Consider the following 21,289-nt stretch of genomic DNA (forward strand, 5'->3'; position numbering starts at 1 on the left):
TGGAATTTCAGTATTTTTTTTTTTTTACCTGGGCCCAATGTTTATATAAACAGTAGATCACCTAGATCAACAGTAGATCAACAGTAGATCATGACACGGCTCCCGCCGTGTCATTGTGCGGGGCAATAGCGCCATTCTGAGTTACATCCAGTGCTTGTTTTCGCCAATAAATGGCTTGGATTGTTGTTGCTGATGTGTCTTCACTGAGATGGCTGCAAGGCACACACCTTTCAGGCCAGTTATGTCACATAAAATGCCCCGAAAACAACATCAACATTTTTTTTCTTTTTTGCACTCTTCACAGACAGGCGAGATTATTAAAGTGCATTTCCCAGAAACTGAAGGCGTGGTTTGTGCTGTGACACACTGTAATGTGTTGGTATGGTGAAGATGTTGTTGGTATTAGGAAAACCTATGTGGGTGAACTGCAAGATCTTGTTAGCAGTTCAAGAGTTGAATGAAAAGCAATACAACTACACATCAGGCGTCAATGTGTCACTATCATGCAACAGAAAAAAATGTATGTTCTTCAATTTAAAAAAAAAAAAAAAAAATACAGAACTACAGAATCAAATTTAAAATTGCTCACAGTAAAGCTTCGCTCTGTCTATAGCACATTCTTTTTCTGCCTCCATAAACATTTAATTAATTTAGATTATAATTTGATTAAATCCATCTAAAAACAGAGAAACACTTATTGTCACGAGAAACACTTATTGTCACACTTATTGTCAGGCAAGTCATTTCTCAGAAATGGAAAACTGCAATAGACAAGGTATTGAAATGACATTTCCCAGAAACGGAAGGTGTGGTTTGACATGACATAGTGTTCATGGCATGCATTCAACAACTAATTAGAATATTATTATTAGAATTATAATACTAATGTTGTATTGTGCAAGACCGCACACATGTATATAAAAGCGCTGTCACTTTCACACAGCACAGCAGAGTCACAGCATCTTCAGCAAACACTCTTCAGTCTACACACTGCAGAAGTACATGAGCAACTCTCCTGGAGCCAAAACAGGTAAAATTGTTACTGCTACTAGAAAATGTTCTGATCTTCTTAGACAAACTTATTTATTTATTAATTGAGAAAATTTTCAACATCATTTTTACATGCTCATTATATTATTTTGCGGCTCATTTCATGAGACGTGTTGCGTTTTTGCTGATATGTCAGTCAGCACTGCACGCTCTGGGGCTCTTGGTTTCAAGTTTGGAGCCCATCAAGTGACCAAAGTGATGCGATTACGAGTCGGACAGACATTTCTTGCATTACTGATAGATTAACTGAAGACCGATACAGACAGACGTCCAGAGCATCACAATGCTAAAACATGGAAAATAATAAAATGTTAAGTGTTAATATTACTGAATATCTTTGAATTTAACTGTCGGTCGGACCGAAAAGAAATCTAGGGCTAATAACCTTGCAAAGAAAAAGTGAAGTTCAGAGAATTACAGATACTATCACACTGCTGTGATACTCATGTCTGTTTCCACTGTCTGTCTTTGTGTGAAACGTTTCAGTGATTGTTTGACACCAGCCATGCTCGCCCTCTCAGACCACGCTCCTCTCTACCAGAGTCTGCTCCTCTTGCTGTTCCACCTCTCCCCTGTCCTCTCCTGTCCTGGGCCCCCATCTCTATGTCAGGCTGCTCCCTTTGTACCGGGTCACAACCTGGCAGGGGAGGGCTATAATGTGGTCACCATGCGCCGACAAGCAGCCTATGTGATTGACATGAAGACCTCCCTCAAGCCAGGTGGCACTTGTGAACTCAAAATCAATCCTCTTCAAGGCAACAAGCTCCAGAAGGTAATTAAAGTCACACACACACTACATATATCTGCTACTTAAGTTTGAATCCACATTTTCCATTGGAAAGGGTATATAAAGGGTGTATTTAAATAAAAAACACACTTAAGTCATGGCAGTTTGTGTGATGTTCTTGAGCAGCACCAGGGCCAGTATGCATGGGAATAAAATGAGGAGGAAATATGATTTAACAGTTAATTATCAGAAACAATGAAACTGGTTTGGTGGCTTTAGTTCATTTTGTTTTGTGTTAATTGTTTTTCAGACACCACTCTCTGTCGTGGATTGGCGCTCATACAGCCGCTGCACCGCAAAGCTCATCAGCAGGAAACGCTCCACCTCCAGGTATCTTCCATGTTATTTTACTGTTGTAAGCAGCTTACCAAAGCAAGCAAACTCTGGTTTAATAAAGAGGATTGATTCAATTTTTAATTTTTTATTATTACAAAATGTCCAGAGATGTCTAGCGACAACACCCAATTGAAAATGATCAATCTTTTTTTTAGTTGTTCTAAATAATTAGGATCATTTTCATGCTAATGTTGTTACTCAGTGTCTCTGGCAGTGTGCATCCATATTCCTGTATGGGAAATTAAGTGCAATTAACATAATTACCTTCTGAGTACAACTTGTACTTAACATCAGTAGCCTATTTCAACTTTGTTCACTTACTTATTCAATAATTCAGATATCTTTTTTCATAAAATAAAAAATGAATGAAGAATGAGGGTGATCGAAGGAGACAGGATGAGGATAGGTGAACGATGAGGACAGGAGAATGGTGACGATAGGTGAACGATGAGGACAGGAGAATGATGAGGACAGGTAAATGATGAGGACAGGAGAATGATGAGGACATGTAAATGATGACAGGTGAGTGATGAGGACAAGTAAATGATAAGGACAGGAAAATGATGAGGACAGGTAAATGATGAAGACAGGAGAATGATGACGACAGGTGAATGATGATGAGAACAGGTGAGTGATGAGGACAGGTAAACGATGAGGACAGGTGAATGATGATGAGGACAGGTGAATGATGATGAGAACAGGTGAATGATGATGAGAACAGCTGAGTGATGAGGACAGGTGAACGATGAGGACAGGAGAATGATGAGGACAGGTAAATGATGAGGACAGTTGAATGATAAGGACAGGTGAGTGATGAGGACAAGTGAATGAATGAATGACCGGTAGTCATGCTGTAGCCACACGTCTGTAGCCACTGTAGCACTTTTGCCCAAAACATATTTCACTGCAGGGCAAGTAACGTACATTTGATTTGATTTGGTACACCTGGGAGACAGGGATAATAGCAATTCATGTTTAGGTTTTTAAAAATCCTTCTTCAAATGCTAATGATGTTACTTCATCAGTGTCCCTGGGTGTGCACCATCCAAATTCCACTTGAGGTAATTACCTAAATTGACTAAAATGACTACTTAACTTTAGTGACCTATTTCAACTTTGTATCTTTGTACTACTTTTACTTTACTACCTTAAATACATTTTCATAGTCATTTAATAATATGATTGTGTAATGAAGTGTAATTAATAGTGGTTAAAATATTGTGATGTATCCAATGCCAGATTATCAGATTATCCTGGCCTTCCTTCCGTCAAACTCGGTCTTGGTCTCGACTTGGTCTCGGTTTAGGTGGTCTTGACTACAACACTACTGCACCCTATAACTCTTTATTGCAAGGAGTGATATTGACCAAATTCACTGTACATGCACCTGGTTTCCTCTACTGCTAATGCTGAAAAGACAGAGAATGTAATCCCTAACAATCCAGAGTTATAGGGTGCAGTCACATTTGTGATTGTGACTGCTCGAGATCAGTCTTCAAAAAGGCTTTTTTAAGGTCTCGGTCTCGTCTCGGAATCGACTGCATTTGTACTCGGCCTTGTCTCAGTCTTGGACAAAGTGGACTCGGGATTTTATTTCAATACTCGTCAAGACCACAACTGTGGGGATATCAATAAATTGCCTGTGCATTTTTGGATTAACTTGTTAATATCATTACTGTGATTTTGCATAAATCATATTGCTTCGAGTACAACCAATAACTTGACTCATTTATCATTTAAAATTTTTGTCACCGTTAACGGCTGTCACCCCTCCCACCCCCTTTCACACGCCCCCCACAAAAGTGCATGTGAGTGACAGGAGAAGAGGCCGTTAGAAGATGTCAGCCAACTCATCTATAATAAAATTTGGTTACTTGAACCACAAAGACTTTTTGTGCATAAATACCTCCAAAAGAAAACACAGCGTAACGTGTAAATTCTGCAAAGCAACGCTAACTGAGATGGCTGGGACCACGTCCAACTTTTACTGCCTCGGTCTTGTCTCGGTCTCTTCCCCCTCAAAGTCTTGGTCTTGTCTCGGTCGCGACCCCTCAAAGTCTTGGTCTTGTCTTGATATCGATACACTGTGGTCTTGGTCTCGACTTGGTCTCGGTTTAGGTGGTTTTGACTACAACACTACTCTACACTATACATTTTTACCAGCTAAGTTTACTCAAAACAAACCAGCAATCAAATATCTACCTCAGTTTATTCATTATTTCCCTTTACATTTATAAAGTATAATGTGCATTTATAATGTACAGGAGAGTCCAATAATACAAGTGGAATAATGTAAATAATCAAATATCATTTGTACTTTGTTTTGGAAAAAATAATATGTTTACAGGGCATTAAGTATTGAAGAGTATTGTATGTAACAATTGTATATTATGTATATCTTTACAGCGCACTACTTCAGGAATACACTAACCAAGAGAGCTCTGGCTGGAAGGTATTTAAACACTTCTTGTGATTGATGTGCTCACATGGAGTAATGTGGAATTTTGTCATTTCTGTAATCTGTATGCTTTGTTTTCTTTGTTAATTGGCACTTATTCTTTTTTGTTTTAAATGTCAATCCAGTTTGCACAAAAGTCACTTTCTCCATGTGCTTTGTGCACTAAACACAAAGTCAGTGCTTAGATCTCCACTAAGGAGGCAAGATGAATGGCAGACAAAAACTAAATCTTCACCAGAAGCTGAAGTGACCCTTTAATATTTTTGCATAAAGGAGCTAATGTCCTTCTTTCTTGACAGGCCGGACTCGAATTATCGCGTATTGTGACTGTTGGCCTGGATGTCGGGGGGACGCGCTCCAATGCTTACAAATTTGCTTCATCCAGGACCAAGGAGGACCATTACTCCTTCAGCATTCACACATTCACCTGTAGCCATTACAGGTAGGCTGTCAAGACCCCCAACCTCATTACCACAGAATCATGTTTTTTTATATACTGTATATAAATCTGCATTCACAGATAATAATTTATCTATTTATTTTTTTCATTTAGCTACCGATTGTCAAATAAACGACCTCTCAGCTCTGAGTTCAAAAGGGATTTGGAGAACCTGCCGGATTCCTACTCTTCTTCCACTAAGGCGTCATACAGAAGGATCATAACGATCTATGGCACACATTATATCAACAAGGTCAAACAAACACACACACACACACGCACATATGTTTGTGCAGCATTCCCTACCCCTTTACCATAACCTTAACCATCACCAACTAATTTCCTAAACCTAATTCTGAAAGTCTTAACTCTCATAACCTCGCTTTAAAGGATGACAGAATGTAGGGACCAGCCAAAATGTCCTCACTTTCCCAAAATGTCCTCAATATGGTTTATAAGTTTTGTGGTCCTCGCAAAGATACCCATATAAGAACAAAAGCAGAAAAGACATAATGTATTCCCTTGCACATTACCATAACTATTACAATTAACCTAACCCTTTCCCAATCCCAACCCCAACCCTAATCTAACCCCAATTAATTTAAACCAAATTCTAAGCCTAACTCTAAAACCAGGTCTTAGCTCTGGAAAAAGTAGGGCCCAGTCAAAATGTCCCCACAAAGAGAGGTTTGTACATTTTTTGGAGCTCACAAAGATATAAGAGGGTGCTCATAGACATAATCATTCCCTAGCCCCTTACCCTTACCTTTACACACAACACGCACTGCTTGAAGCCATGTGAAGTGGGGTGCACTGTGAGCACAGCATTGTTAATACTAACATCGTGTCTGTTTCACCTGTAAAAGATTACTCACTATCTTAATGTACCTTACAGGTAAGCAGGTCAGCAAATCATTTTTTTCAGGTCAGAACAAAAGGTTTGGTCCTGGTTATGCCAGTAATCCAACAGCTCGAGACACTGGATTTCTTTTATTTTTTTCAATACTGTTGGTCGTGAAGGGTATTTCGACAAATAAGATTTTAAAAAGTTATAAAAACCAATTATGGAAGATGGCTTCAACTCAACAATATTTTATTGTGTTTGATTTTAGGTGTATCTTGGGGGAAGGTACCGGCAAATCGTAGCAACGCGTACATGTCTGTCCAAACTGAATGGCTTCACTTCATCCCAGGTAGTGTGTTGAGCACACACTTAAGGAACACATTTTGTACACTTTACTCATACAAAAACAACATCTAACACCAGCTCCTTCCCACCCTCTCATCTAGACACACAACTGCTTGTCTCGGGGTATCAAATTAGGCCTGGGGATGTTATCACTATCTCCTTCATTTAAAACCTGCTCCAAAGTCCTAAAGAACAAGGACACGGCCACTTCGTACAGCTCTGGGCTCTACCAGCAGTTGACAGAGGTTATTGGAGGAACAGGTTGGGTGGGGTCCTTTGCATTCACCAAGAACGACTCCGTGGGCTTCCAGAAATGGTTGAAAACCCTCAAGGATCACCCTGATGTTGTTCGGTACACCCTACGACCGTTGTATGCGCTGGTGCCAAGAAGGTCACAGAAGTTAGGACTGAAGACGGCCATTCAGGATTACTTAAAAGAAAATGCCATCAAGAAATCGACCACAAGCCCGAGCTGCGGCATACGTTACCCTAACCTGGATTCGAGCTGCTGTCCTAAACAGGCCAAGAAGGGAAAGCTGGTTGTGACCAGCGTCAGAGCTTGGGGTCTGAAAGGAGATTTTTTTGGGAAGACTGAGGCGTGAGTAGAAAGCAAATAGAGATGCAGTGCAAAGACACAGATCATGTAATACATCAAACACAAGCACTAATGCACTTGTCTCCTTTTCCATGTTTTCCTGTATTACAGGTTTGTTAAGATGTGGTATGGCGGGAAATACCACAAGACCCACAGCATAAGGTCAAATTCCCCTCGTTGGAACTCACGTTATGACCTTGGAAATGTTAGTATCAGTCTGCTTTTCATGAATCTGTACCATGTTTAGTGGGTCACATGGTTGTGCAGTGACTAGCATTGCTGCAAGACACACAGCAAGAACGTCACCTGTGTTGTGTTTACACGTTCTCCCTGTGTTTGTGTGTGTGGGTTCTCTCCGGGTACAGCTTTCTCTCACGGTCCAAAAACATGAAAAAGTTAATCGAAGACTCTAAATTCTAAAGGTGTGAGTGTGAGGTGACTGGTTGTTCCCTTCCAACAGAAGTTAATGAGTCCCACAGCAGGATAATTTATGGCGTTACAAGGGGTGTCACGATAATCCAAATCTCTGATTCAATTTGATTCGCGATTTTAAGGTCACAATTCGATTCAATGCTTTTTTCTCTCTTTTAGGGCTGATAGGTCTTGGATTTTTTGACTTTTTTTTCAGTCTAGGATTACTGGTTTTATGTTATGATAAGTCATTTACTTTTTTAATTCCCATTTTGATTGTCTGCATGGGGTCATGAGTGATATAATGTCCATCATTAGTTTCTAATGTACCACACTAAGGTCTTATTGTCACATTTACAATGTAGATTGTGACAGCTCTAGGTGTTACAGTGGCAAAGCAAAAGTAACATTTAGCAATATAACGACCATTGTGCATGACCGTAACATGCACGAAGTTACAGTGCAAACATTGTTGAGGAAACCTTTTTTTATATGTCCACTCTTACTTATTGTCATGATTTATTTCTCTGTTGTTTTGATGCAGGTGGACACACACTTGAGCCTGGAGATTGAAGTCTGGGATAAAGATGTGTTCTCTGATGACCGTCTGGGATCATGTTCGAAATCCCTGCTCAGTGGGGAAAGAACATTCACGTGCCAACTCAAGAAAGGTCATGTTGAGATCAAGTACAGTCTCACCTGTGATCGTCACCTGACCGGAGACAAATGCCAGAAGTACAACCCGTCTCCATAGAGATATGCAGTCTGAGTGTTTGGTCTTTTGTGAAAACCTCAGTATATAAAAATGACTTCTCAGTCACACTTAGCTTTGGAAGATTATCTTTTATACATGCTTTTACCTCTTGATTCTGGTGGCGGAGCCATTTCTAAAGATTTTTTCTCAAGCTGATTTATATTTTTCTATTTTTTCTGTTTGTCAAATCTTTGAGCTGTGTACTATTACTGTTACTATTGGTGTTAACATGATTGTGCCTTGGTGTGTTGTGTTCAAACAAATATTGTAAATTCAAAATAAACAGCATCCTCTCTTAACCCTTGAGAAGTTAATTTCATTCATAAAATACAAACAAACTAGATTCAAATAATAATAATAACCAAAAAAATGCATGTAGGTGTCTCATCCTACCCGAGTTGGAAATTAACCATGTTAAACGTAAAAGGTTAAGTCAGTGTGGTTTCTTGTTTTTACTAGATACTGTTCATATTGTAAATGGAGAAAGACTGTGGTGGAGGCAATGGGCTCATGCCCATGTCGGACACATTCCAGGTGGATCTGTAATGTTTATAATATTATTACAGTCCACTATTGTCACCTTGTCAACTTGGCTTATAACCAGAAGGTTGCTGGTTCAAATCCTGTCAGGTCAAGGGCTGGGGTACCTCTGAGCAAGTTACCTACTCATTGATTGGGTAAGTTGGACACTCTACACTCTCAGACATGTCCAAAATCTAGCCTGCGGGCCAATCACAGCCAACGGTCAGATTTTGTACAGCTCACAGCTTCGGTTTTTATAATTTGTTATTTATGGCCAAGGACAGATTGGGACAGAAAATCCACCCTATACACATGTTATCCCCATAAGCTAAGCTAGTCAGAAGTTGAGCTTTAAAACCAGAGTCCAGGGTTTGTATCCAGCTGTGACAGACAGATATACACATTCACATGTTATGTTATCTGACTCCAGATGTTAAAGAATGGCAGAATTGTTTTCATTTGTTCACTCCCGCGTGGCTTATATTTGTTTACATTGTCTTTTAAATATTACAATTGTGACAATGAAAATAAAATCATTATAAAAACAGTGCATTTGTATGTAAATTTTACTGTTAAAAAAAAGTCCTGAAGGAACCACTGGTCCCTGGGAACCTTCATATTATCAAATCTGGCCCTCTTTAAAAAAAGTTTGGACACCCCTGCCCTAAATTGACCCCAGCGCCATCCACTGTGGCGACCCCTAAAGAGGGAGGAGCCTGAAAGAAAGGTGTCACCTTGTCACTCGTGTCTCCTCTTAGTATGTAATAGTCTCTCTGAATTCTGTCACTCCTGCTGCTACAGACAGACCCACGTAAGTCTCCGCCTGTTGCTGACTCTCAAAAAATGAAAACCAGACGGTGGGACAGTTATGAATGTGCATGACCACTGTGTAACACCAGGCATAAGTGTAGCTCATTGTTTCTGTTTTTTGGTGGTGGGGGTTTCATCGCGTGCCTTGAGGCAAGGTGGGGACAATACTCTGCAACATTGCAAAATGTGGATTGCAGTATCCACTTTAAATACTATGGTGGTGTTTAACTTGCTCACTTGAACTCAGTACATGTAACAACAGTGTGATGTTTTGGTTGTGTTGAGCGCCACCACCTTGTATGGTTGAATTTAGCAAGGATTGAGTCTTTTGCAATCATCAATCGTTTCTTAACATCTGCTAGAACACGGCTGGGGACGCATTTTTCTGTCCAAACCCAACCAAGCCCAAGAGAATAGTGACCAAACCCAACCATCGTAGTTTGTTTAGGGTTATTGTGGAGGAAAAGCATAGTATCCACGATGGATGGCTTAAATAGCCTGTGTGCTGTGTTCATAATTAGTTGTCTTATTATTTGTTGACTTATTATGACTTATGTCATACATTTAAGTGTTTACACCATGTATTAAATTCACATTTCTTTTATTCTATGTTTCACAGAAAGAACTTTAACCATGCCTGTGCGACCGTGTTCCCTTGCAATAGTTTTGTATTCCCTTACATGGGGCTGGGGAGCTCCGGCCACAGTCTGACTGTCTGAGTCTGAGCAACTAAAATATTAGGGCCGCCCATGCTCACTAATACGAGCCCCATGACAGACGAATCCAGCCATGGATCTGTCTGACACTTAGTGAAGTGTACATGTAAAACCACTAATGAGTTGCCCCCGCCCTGGTGTCGTGGTGCCTCCTGTGGATTAAGGTTTACTGTGCACTGTGCCCAGTGCGTGAAAGTCCAGCTCCTGCAGCGACCGCAGGATTCCTTCCTCTCATCTCTGGAAGTGTGTTTAGGTGGAAACGACATCACTGAAGAGCCCGGGGGCCGAGTAAACTTCTCCCCCGCCGTCCCTTCGTCCGTGTCCACCCTGTACTGCAGCAGGACGCGCTGTCCTGTCACACGTGTGTTTCATTTACGCGCAGATCAGAGGGCTTCCGTTTCAAGGAAACGATGGAGAAGGAAAGTTTCTGACGCCTCTCCGTTTTGTTGGGACAGTCCTCAGGAAAAGTGGAGATCAGTTGTCGCTGCCTCGTCCCCACAACATCAACAAGTCAGAACTGTCTGTATGGATTTGAGATTAAACGGGTCTCCGACACTGAAATGTCTCAGGAGTGGAAATGCAGCTTCACGCCTGCCTGTTGCTTTTTATTATCACAACAGGTAACGAAATGTGTCTGTAACTGGAGTATTCATAATATTCTACATGCTTTTTTTCCCCTCAAATGTGCTGTAAACCTCTGGAATGCTTTGAACCTTTCTTTTCATTGTCTGATAATTTAACATAAAGCAATAATAATAGTTTAATAGATTGATAGATAGTAGATTGACAATGCTCTTTTGTTAACATCATTTGGTTTCTGTAAAAACAGAGGTAAACTGATTTCTTTTAGGTGTCGTCCAGCTAAGAAAGGGATAAACACATCACATGTATGTCTCTTTCAAACTAAATTATCTAGTGAAGAATGTCACTTCTAACAGCCCACAACTGTACATGTCTTCATTCTTTTTTTTCTCTCTCCTCAGATAAAACATTGGTCTTGTCGCTCTCAGACTGTGGTGGAGATGTCAGTGTGGATCAGGAGCCAGTCGGTCACATTAGTCTCATGTTACCTGGACCCTTTACTGACACTAACAGGCTCAACTCTGTGAACCACCAGTCTGACAAAAGCATTTCAAACTGTACATGGATGATTGATATTCCATTGGGTAAGTCCCTCATTTTAAAGGTAGCGTTGTTGGACAGTGGTTCACGGATATCAGTGTACTGTGTCTGGAACAAAGAAGATCATGGTCAGGTCCTGGAGAGAGGGGGGACAGCTCTGCTCTCCGGCTGTGATGGAAACAAAGCCACCCTCACTTGGACAGGAGTGGGACACTCCTCAAATATAATTCAGCTGTCCTATCATGGTGAGAAATTGGTAATCTGTTTTGCTTATTGAGTCAGTTTGACCCACTTACCAGCACTTGGACAGTGATCATGAGAGTTTGATCAGACTTGTTTTGGATCAGACCCAGCTTTTGCTCATGTTGTTGTTGTCTGAGTGAAAGTGTTCTGTTTACAGTGAAAGGGGAATGTTGTGGTCACTCCCATGGAAACATTTGGTGGAAATGTATTGTTCAACGTGTGCTGTGAGCTGTAAATCTGTCAGTCGGAAAGTTCTTATCATCCTCACTGGGGGTGTGAGAGATGTTGTGGTTTCCACTCTGCCTCTCCTCACTCTGCTCCTCTCTGTTTTTTGTTTGTTCCTGGTGTTGCAGTCCAGGAAGATGAGAGGAATTCCTCGTTGGACAACACCAGCCCATATTCAGTCCGAGACCATATGCATTCAACTCAGATAGGCACCAGCTTTACAAGCACAGCTCCTCCAGAGTTGGTGAGAAGGACAGAGACGGTGAGAGGTCACCTCCATGAAGGTCTGGAGTCGAGTACAAGACTTCAGTCTGTGTCTGGTCCGTCCACTCTGGAGCAGGACCTGCTACACCCCACCTCACCCCTACAGGGACTCAGTGCTGATGAGAGGGGAACTCTCCCTTTTCCTGAGGAAGGACCAAACAATGGAGCGGATACATCTGGTGTTGCTCACCGCACCGATAGTCCCGTATCTGCAACACACCCCTATTTTCAGCATGCACTCCACACAGACCCATCAAACACTGCAAACACAGAAACAAGCTCTAGCAATGAGCTCCCTCAAACCCAGACGGGTCTGACAGATGCAACAGCCAGTAAATCCAGCACCTTTATTGGCACAGGCACATACAAACCTGCAAGTCACACAGTTACACGTTCAACCTCACAAAGTTATCACACACTGTCCACCTCCATTACCGTGCCTCTCACTTCTTCTCCCTCTGAGCTACCTCTCCTGACAACCTGGGAGAATGCTACTGTCCTAATCCCTCATAGTGGGACACCTGGGGAGAGTCAAGCCCACTCCAGGAGAAACCAGAGAAGCACAGACCGAATCATCTCAGATCTGACCTCTGCTATCACTACTGACCCTTCAGAGTCACCCTCTGACCCTTGGCAGGATTCCTCAGGCAGTGTGCATGCTGATAGAAAACCCACTGGATCATCTACATCCTCACAGTCTCATGCTATGACTCAGCTGTCATCCACCAGCTACACCACAGAGTCTGACAACACTTTTAGTTCATTTCATCCAGTCATAAGTGGAACCGGCTCATTTGAATCAGTAGCATCTGATGTTTCCAGTCCAACGGCTGCGTTTGAGCCTTCTGGTCAATTTGATGACACAGTGAAGCTGCACACTCCCACTGCTTCCACACAGAGTCAAACTAACTTGCCGCAAAGCACAGGGAGCCTCACACGCTCTCTTCACGCGTCTTCTACAGCCACACAGACACAAGCGAAGACAGAGAGGGCTCAAAGAAGGTTCCTTGATAGACTTTTGACCACAAACACTATTCCCTCCTCCCCCGGTGTTACAACAGTTGAAGGCAGTACTTCAACTTTCACAGGTCCATCGCTATCACCCAGAGAAGCACTGACATCGGCAGGTGTTGTCCATAACTCAGCTGTAACAGGAACAACTACCGAAACGTCTACACAATATCCAACTTACACACTTATACATGAACTCGCACCAACAAATTCACCTGTTCATCCTTTACCATCCAGTACTTTTCTACAGCAGTCTGCAACTACTCACACACATACCACCGACGTTTCACACAACTCTCACACACCCACATCTCTGTCCTCTGTGACCGAGTCCACCACCATGCCAAAAGTCTTTGCCAACCACCAAACTGAGCCTACATCAGCACAAACATCAACAATGAAATCTGCATCTTCACTCACACCTTTGCCGTCCTCTGCTACAAACGAACAATCCCATGAGTACATTAGTACTACGCTTTCGTCTCTGCTGTCATTCACAAGTGCAAGATCAGATAGCGGTGATAGAGATGCAGACGTAGAGACGGAGGATGAGTCTTGGCAACCTTTTCACAGCATCTCATCCACACGCACTCCCACAGCTGGACCACCACAGCGACATCCACCATGGACAACCCCATATTCAGGTCAGGAGAGCAGTGCAGCACCCACAGCTTCTCCCTTAACCTCTGGACCCACTCAGAGCTCCACAACCAGTCGGACACCCCAGTTTTACATCGTGCCAGACCAGCCTGCAGCTGTTCGAGGTAATGTTGTTGTGCTTTTGTGTGTAGTTCAAACTGTAGGAGGGTTTTCTGGAAAAATAGTTTATTGTTGTCTACAACTGCAGGTTATTAAAATACTTAAATGACAGACACACTTGTTTCATACATGAAACTCTCTTTTAGACGCTTTCCTTTTCCTGAAACCATCTGCAGTTTTTTGTAAGTGCTGCCGCACCAGAAAGGATGCATGCAGTGTAACGGTGATAGAGATGTGGAACAGTCGATAGGAGCGTTGCTTTCTCTGAATTGTCCTGTGATCTGATGGGTCAAAGTGCATCATGATAATCAAATTTAGTTGTAAGGTTGTAAAGAGAGCCAAAAGAATGTGCAGAAGTGTTGTTCCTCTCCCGGAGAAATTGACGTATATTATGCCGAAAGTGTAGCATCAAAAGCACCAAAAATAAAAATCCTTTAAACGTTTTGGCCAATTTTTAATGGATGTATTTGATTGTTCTATACAGTGGAGTCAATTGAGCTGCTGCTGCAAATAATTGTTGAAGAGTCCAGATCAGCTTTTACCTCTGGCTTGGAGGAGGACACTATTGCCTGGGTAAGAGTGTGTGAGGAAAACACTTACAAACACACATTACATAACACCTTTTGAAGGGGTTTATTTAATAATGCAAAGCAATTACTGCCTGTTTGTTTCAGGTGGAACCTTATCTACAGAAAGCCCCAGGGTTCAGCAGGCTGCTGGGGGTCTGGAGCAGGTGAGGTGCATGTATAGTAGAGTATGGCACATACAATTTGTTGAAAAGGGGAAACGGCCTTCTGTGTTTTTCAAACACCAATAGGCCATGATTTTTATCTTACCAGCCTCTGCGGGTCTAATTTAATAGAAATGAAAAGCACAGCACGTGGTTCAGTTGCACTGGGTTGTGTTAAAAGATCAAATTACTGCTCTTGTTGTTGTTGCAGTGGCTATGCAGTGCAGAGTTTGGTGGAGTTTAAAGCCAGCGGTGCTCTGCACTGGCTCAGTGTGACGGGTCCAAACTCACTGCTGGAAAGAACAGGACTCGCTCAGGCTGCGCGTGAAAGGAGGAGCTTCAGATCATCCAAGATCACCAACATCACACTGGGAGGTGAGCCTGTGTTCACATTCATGCTCACCTATTTCTACTGTAGGATCTTCATATTTCAGCCCAGTGACTGAGGGGTTAAAGTGGAGTATAGTAAGGGACTGTTTTCCACCTATCTCCTCTCATTTCCTGTCATCTCTGTACTGTCGACTCTAATGAATGTACAGTGCTCAGTCACAGAGGTTTCATTTAACTAAAGAGGAAATTCCAATGTCTACCTGCTAGTCTAATTACAGACAGACCTGTGTAAACATAATAACTAGGTTAGATTGACTCAGCTTACACCAAATGCAATAATGACATAGCTGATTAACAGGCTTACTCTCATATTAAACTCGTTACTATGGAATGTCATCATTATCCTCCTTTCACTTTAGGCTTTTGCCGTGTGCACATTAATCATGACACAAGGGCTGCACTCTGATGTTGTCATCACTCTTTATACAATTTGTTCGTGGACAGTTGGTGTAAAATAAAAGTTGATTCATTGCAATCAACATTGGTAAACTGCTGTGGGATTAATACACATACTCCTTATACGGACATTATTGGTCACTTCAGGCTTTACAAAATGCGCATTTTTTTGTCTTCTTATGTGTTGTTGAGTCAAAGCTATGATTCATTTTATATCGCATATTTGTTTTTTGCAGAAGTCACAAAATAGACAGTTTCTCTTATATTTATTTTCGTAAAACGAGCCGAGTGAACTTTAGACTGTGACGTAGTTCCAAATTTCACAAATTCAATCCAATTTTAAGCATTTGGAGTACTTTTTGTTCATTTGTTCAGGTGTGTAGTTGGTGAGATTGCCTATAGGTTGTGCTGGAAAAAAAAGGATATAAGACACAAAAAAGCAGCCTAAATGCTCTGTGTTCTGTTAAAAAATGGGTGATTCTGCACATAAAACCCTAAATTGCTCTAATTGGACATGAAACTGGAATTCAAAGTGAGAACCTCCTTGCTATGTGACTACTGTCATCGTCTTTATGTGCATAAAGAACAGAAACAGACGTTTCTTCGTTGTTTGCAGCTGCTGCAAAATGTGACCACATAACACCAGTTTTGTCCTCCCTCCACCGGCTTCATGTCCAGCTCAGGGTTGATTTTAATACTCCTGCCAGAGTAATGTGATCCTCCAACCAGCTGCTCCTGGATGTTACCAGGACAAGGTGCAAAATCAGTGGCTGCCCCCAGTCTATGGAATAGTTTACCTAATCATGTAAGAGTCGCCCATATTCTAGAAACTTTTACGTCCCTATTGAAAACACACCTCTTCTCCTTGGCATTCAATTCAGGACGAGCTGGACAACTTGCCTATTTCTATTGCGCTGGTTCTTTCTTATTTTATTATATCAGATATTTCTATATTTATATACACTGCTTAACACATTTATTAGACCACCACCCAATGTAAGGTTTACGAAAATCACGTAAGACAGTTAAACAGCTGATTCTGAAAAAATAGTGACAACTAATAGTGATAGTTGTAATTGCGTTCTTGCGCACGTTGTAGTATCTAAATGTAAATACAACGCGGGACATATTTGACAACATTTTAGAGGAAGCTGAGCTTGAGAGGACAAAATCCACTGTGACAGAATGACCCTTTAACACATCACCCTTCCAGGTCTGCAGGGCGACGTGTGTGACTGGTTACTTCAGTGTCCTGCAGGCTACAGATGTGCGTCCCACCCTGAAACTGCAGCATATAACTGCTCCTCCGCCTGTCACTTTGACTACTGTCACCACCATGGCATCTGTACGCACCATCCAGGCCAACTCCCAGTGTGCCGGTCAGAACATACACTTACACTGAGACGCAAAATCTTCAGCACTTATTAGATATCTCTGTCCATCCGAGACGTGTCTGTGCATGTTATTGTTTTTCTTTGTTTGTGTATTAGCTGCCTTGTGGGAGACGACTTCTGGTACATGGGCCAGAGGTGCGACATGAGGATGACTCGTGCGCGGCTCGTGGGTGCGTGTCTTGCAGTCTTACTCATCCTGGTGGCAGTCATCGGGGTTTTGGCCTTTGTGGCAGTGCGGCGCTACCGAGCCATTCTGATCCAGGCTAAAGTCGACCAAACTCGCAGCAGGTACTACCAGCTTTGTTGCTTTTATGTCTGTCGAATTCTGTGATCATTGGCATTTGGATAAGAATGATCTGAGTGAAAGTTTCACTCATGCAACATGTGCATGTAATGCTCAAGCATGTCGTAATAGATCTTTTTCACAACTGATATTTCTCCACATAAAATAGTATGACAGAGGCTTTCTTTTATGAAAAAGTGTTATTTTTAAGGGTTAGGTGAAATAATAATTATGGTGATCCGAGTATTGCTAATACAACAAATGTAATTGTCTAATCTGAGACTTTTGCACAGTATAATCTATAATATGTATAATCACAATACAAAGATTAATAAACACAGTGCATTCTAATATTACGTACAGGTTTTTGTACAGGGTGTAAACGGGTACATTAAATACTTTTCAGCACCACATCTTGTATTTTATACTTAATTTAGTAGTATATATATATTAGTATATATAAGAAATATGTAAGAAATAATAATTATGGGCTGCCTATGGCCTAAACTGGACAGGGAACTTGGCTTGCAATTTTTATGAGTTGCCAGTTTGAATCCATAACCACAGTGGGGCCACATCCAGTGTACTCCTAGTGCTGGTCTTGAGCCCAATGGATTTTGAATAAATATCTAATTGCGATTATTTTTGACAGGAATTGTGATTCAAATATGATTTGAGATATCATTATTCTTACTTTCATTCGAAAAACATATTTAAAATGATTACTGTGTCATATTTGTGCAAATCGGTGAGAAACAAAGATGTTCTCTCAGTCTGTAGAATAAAATGTGTATAGATACAATAATTAATCTAAAATTATATCTTGACACACATATTGCGCCCCCTGCGATTTGAAAATTGCAGTAGGCTGTTTTGCGATTTCGATTAATTGTTCAGCCCTTGTCTTGATAAATGGGAGGGTTGCGTCTGGAAGGGCATGCAAGATTAAAAAAAAAAAGAAATTCCAAAAATCAAATATGCGGATCACGAGTATTCACAGTAAAACTCACCACAAAATACTGTATGAAAATCAAGGGTTATTAAGGCCTAGATCATGTATGTTTATTGTTGTTGCTGAGTCCCAGCAGTTCATACTTACACTTGAATTACCTGTACAGAACGACCAAGCATAAAATTGGTAGGATTTCAAAACTACTCATTTGATTCCGTGAAGCGATACTTGCCCATTATCACAACCAACACGACACTAAAGACCACACTACATAGAAACAGTCAAATACATAACTTGTGGTAAGGTTTACAGCTGATATTATGGCAGAACTTAATATGATAACTCATGACCTAACATTACTACCTGCACAGATGACAGATTATCCTGAAAGATATTGTTAGGCCTTTTTTGAACATGATAAAATACATGATAATTGGACAATTAATACACTTTTACCACATAATTATCACACAAGAACGATTAAAATTATGTGGATGGTAATTTCAGGTAAACACAATAATACATTTGACTTAACATGACCCAAAATGACTGATTATCTTGTTTGGCGATCATATATACACAGAGTACATGCAATTAGACTAACGTCCACCAGGTGTCACAGTCTGTCTGTGGAAGCACTCCGAAAGATCAGCACTGTGCTGTGGACCTCTGCTCATGTACAAATCTTCCTCTCACACTTGCAGACACCACACACAGACCGTCATGACGTCAAGTCTGTCCTGTGCTGAGCCGTTAAGTTATAAAATTTCTGTTACTCACCTTGAAATTATTTTTGAAACACTGAACAAGGTACCGATATTGACCAGAAATGAAAGATATACACCATGTGCAGCTAACATAATTTACGTGCTTATTTCAAAATATTACCATAATTCATTTTTATTCATCTTTATCCATACAGCATGAAGGTTAGTGTGGGCGTTTTCTGGGGGTTTCTGTTTCCAAAGACATGCAGAGTTGTGGTTAGGTAAACTGGAAAGTCCAAATGGATCATAAGTGAGAATATGATTTGTCATTTGTGAATATGTTCTGGTTTCTTTGCTCCATATAACAAAGAAATCATTAAAACTGAACAATTTCAGTTTTGTGGACAAAACAAGACAATTGAGAACATCATAATTTCAAGACCCAACACATGCTCGATAAATCGTGAAAATAATCAGCAGATTCATTATAGTTGCAGCCCTACACCATATTTTACCTGTTCATAGAAATAGGCCCTCCAGTCATTGAAAGTGACCAAATCCTGCAATGTTACAACTTACCCTATCCTTCATTCAATTCAATTAACTGAATACAAAGTGAACTAAACAAAAAACCCTTAGCCTAATGTTGCACTGCACACATAGGTTTTTCCAAACATCTTATTTAATGTGACACAGCTCTTACGTACAGTAAGTCATGTCTCAGTGTTTGCTGTTGGTGCTGAGATTCATGGTTTCCTCGCTCTTCTGTTGTTCAAAAGAATTATTTTGAGTACAAATATTGTGTGCAGTGAATATTTAATCTCCCGTTATGATTGGTGTATATTTGCAGTTATCGCCGGTTCAACCACTTCGATGAACTATCAGGTCGGTTCTGGTTGCGTTCGTGGGCGGGATCAGCAGACTCGGTGGACAACCCTGCCTTCACACGCTCCGATGAGTTACTGCACCTGCGGGCGCTCGACCGCCCCTGCTGCTACCATGATGACACACTGTCACTGGCCTCCACCTGCCCCAGCCATGGAACACACATCAACACAATCTACCCACACAGGTAGTCAAATCAACTTTATTTCTAGAGCACATTTGAAAAAACGAGGGGGGTCTTTAAAATGTTCAGTGGTGGGGGCAGATTTAATTTCCATGGGTAAATTTTTCCAAAGTCTTTAGTCAGGATTTTGGCACATCTAAAAGCAGATACACACACATGCACACCGGTATTTCACATGACGTGCCAATATAATCAACATTATTAGAATGTTAATGCTAGTGTTACATTGTTCTCTAAAAGGTGTTTTTGAATATTAGAAACAGCAGTGTCTTTACACTGCTGTCAAATCACATGAAGCTATATCAGAAACCAGTGACAAATGAATAAAATAAATTTATTATAATTACTAAGAGTCATTGAACAGTTGGACCTTATTGTGCTTCAGATACATTTTTGGTAAGAATCTACCCACTGATGACGTCACAAAAAAATTATCAAAACTGTTAAATAAAAAAATCATATCCCTGTCCAAAGTTAGTGGATTTGTCTGCAGAATCAGACACTAAAGTTTAATCCAGATCTGATCCAGATTACAGATTTGGCGGCACTTTTAAATTAACATGGTTCAGCACCGTTTCACAAGTTCAGATGTGTTTATCTCAGCGACATCTTAACAGATCAGGATGAATTTTCTCGTGCTTATGTCCGATGGTCATAGCTATAAGCAGGTAAAGTTCTATACAGACCCATAAAGTCTTCTGGTACTAGTGGATGTAAAAATGTCAGGTCGTATATGAGTGTTCTTGTTAATTTTCTTTTTAAGTTTGCCCAGAAATAGAGCAGAAATGATTCCTTCACTCATATTTATATTTAAGGAAATGTCTCCTCTGATACTGCAGATTTTGCAAATACTCCAAAGGAGGAGATGCAGAAGTTGTCAATTTCTAGTTGTACTACTGATGAATAATTCCTCTAAAGAAAGTGAATAAAACCCAATTAATGAAACTACATTTCTGGTCTTCTCTATATCTGTATCTTTAGCCATTAATATTGACAAAACATAAGGGTATTTACAATAATTGTGTGGCTCTTTGTGTTACCTGCAGCTCTCAGTATGGTTGGAGGGGAAGTGGAGTGAGTATGGGGGATGGTGTGTTGGACTCCGGTAAGGCCAGTGATCTTTCCGTCTGTAGCTGGCCCGTGGAGCCCATTCACTGGACTCCGTTCCCACTTTTGCAGCAACTGGCTTCCCACAGGACACCCACAGTGAGTGTTTGATGATGTAGAATAGAATAGAATTTTATTTAAATAGGGACAATTCTGTTATTTCAATACTAAAAATGCAACTCATGTGCTCGTTTGCAACTCTTGTCCCTAGTTGGGCTTTTACATGAACAGCATGATAACATATACATGATCAAACATGTGTGTTCTGGAGAGAGATTGTTTTCATGAAGTGATTACTGCATGTTGTTGTTCTCGTGTGAAACCAGGTGAGGGTTTCAAGGCCACGGTCGTACTGTGAAGGCATGGAGCTGGTCGAGATGGGGAAGAGCTGGACTGCTTGATCACACGTGATGACAAATGAATGAAATCTGTTTTGACGCTGGTGTTTATAGCACATCTTGGCTTTCAAAAGATCAAATGTATTGTTTGTTTAAAATAAAAATTGTAAAACAACAAGTGAAAATGTGTCAGGAGTAAAGAGTTAATTAACTTTAAGCTGAAGTTTGTTTT

General features: G+C 40.9%; 2 protein-coding genes across 3 annotated transcripts; both read left to right on the forward strand.

Annotated features, from left to right (window-relative positions):
• The first annotated feature begins 896 nt into the window (after window positions 1-896).
• LOC131467213 (perforin-1-like) lies at window positions 897-8,318 on the forward strand. The gene is made up of 10 exons (XM_058640996.1): window positions 897-1,030; window positions 1,537-1,822; window positions 2,088-2,167; window positions 4,580-4,625; window positions 4,931-5,073; window positions 5,185-5,323; window positions 6,183-6,263; window positions 6,361-6,857; window positions 6,966-7,059; window positions 7,810-8,318. The coding sequence occupies exons 1-10, from the start codon at window positions 912-914 to the stop codon at window positions 8,017-8,019; spliced, it is 1,695 nt and encodes a 564-aa protein (XP_058496979.1). The 5' UTR covers window positions 897-911; the 3' UTR covers window positions 8,020-8,318.
• Window positions 8,319-10,158: 1,840 nt separating this feature from the next.
• si:ch211-14k19.8 (uncharacterized) lies at window positions 10,159-21,242 on the forward strand. Of its 2 annotated transcripts, none has more exons than XM_058641764.1 (11): window positions 10,159-10,687; window positions 11,051-11,233; window positions 11,786-13,696; window positions 14,176-14,264; window positions 14,366-14,424; window positions 14,633-14,796; window positions 16,421-16,586; window positions 16,698-16,889; window positions 19,394-19,615; window positions 20,659-20,818; window positions 21,046-21,242. In XM_058641764.1, the coding sequence occupies exons 1-11, from the start codon at window positions 10,645-10,647 to the stop codon at window positions 21,118-21,120; spliced, it is 3,264 nt and encodes a 1,087-aa protein (XP_058497747.1). In that variant the 5' UTR covers window positions 10,159-10,644; the 3' UTR covers window positions 21,121-21,242. The 2 variants fall into 2 exon arrangements, with proteins under 2 accessions (XP_058497747.1, XP_058497746.1); XM_058641763.1 differs by having other exon boundaries at window positions 10,160-10,687; window positions 11,051-11,434.
• Window positions 21,243-21,289: the final 47 nt, after the last annotated feature.

Source organism: Solea solea, chromosome 10 (assembly GCF_958295425.1).
Source record: "Solea solea chromosome 10, fSolSol10.1, whole genome shotgun sequence".
NCBI lineage: Eukaryota > Metazoa > Chordata > Actinopteri > Pleuronectiformes > Soleidae > Solea > Solea solea.

Coding starts and splice junctions, on each gene's coding strand:
- si:ch211-14k19.8 (XM_058641763.1), top strand. CDS start 10,645: ATGCAGCTTCACGCCTGCCTGTTGCTTTTTATTATCACAACAG. Junction 14,797..16,420: donor CACCAACATCACACTGGGAG/GTGAGCCTGTGT, acceptor TCACCCTTCCAG/GTCTGCAGGGCGACGTGTGT. Junction 19,616..20,658: donor AACACAATCTACCCACACAG/GTAGTCAAATCA, acceptor TGTTACCTGCAG/CTCTCAGTATGGTTGGAGGG.
- LOC131467213 (XM_058640996.1), top strand. CDS start 912: ATGTATATAAAAGCGCTGTCACTTTCACACAGCACAGCAGAGTCACAG. Junction 1,031..1,536: donor CTCTCCTGGAGCCAAAACAG/GTAAAATTGTTA, acceptor GAAACGTTTCAG/TGATTGTTTGACACCAGCCA. Junction 4,626..4,930: donor AAGAGAGCTCTGGCTGGAAG/GTATTTAAACAC, acceptor CTTTCTTGACAG/GCCGGACTCGAATTATCGCG.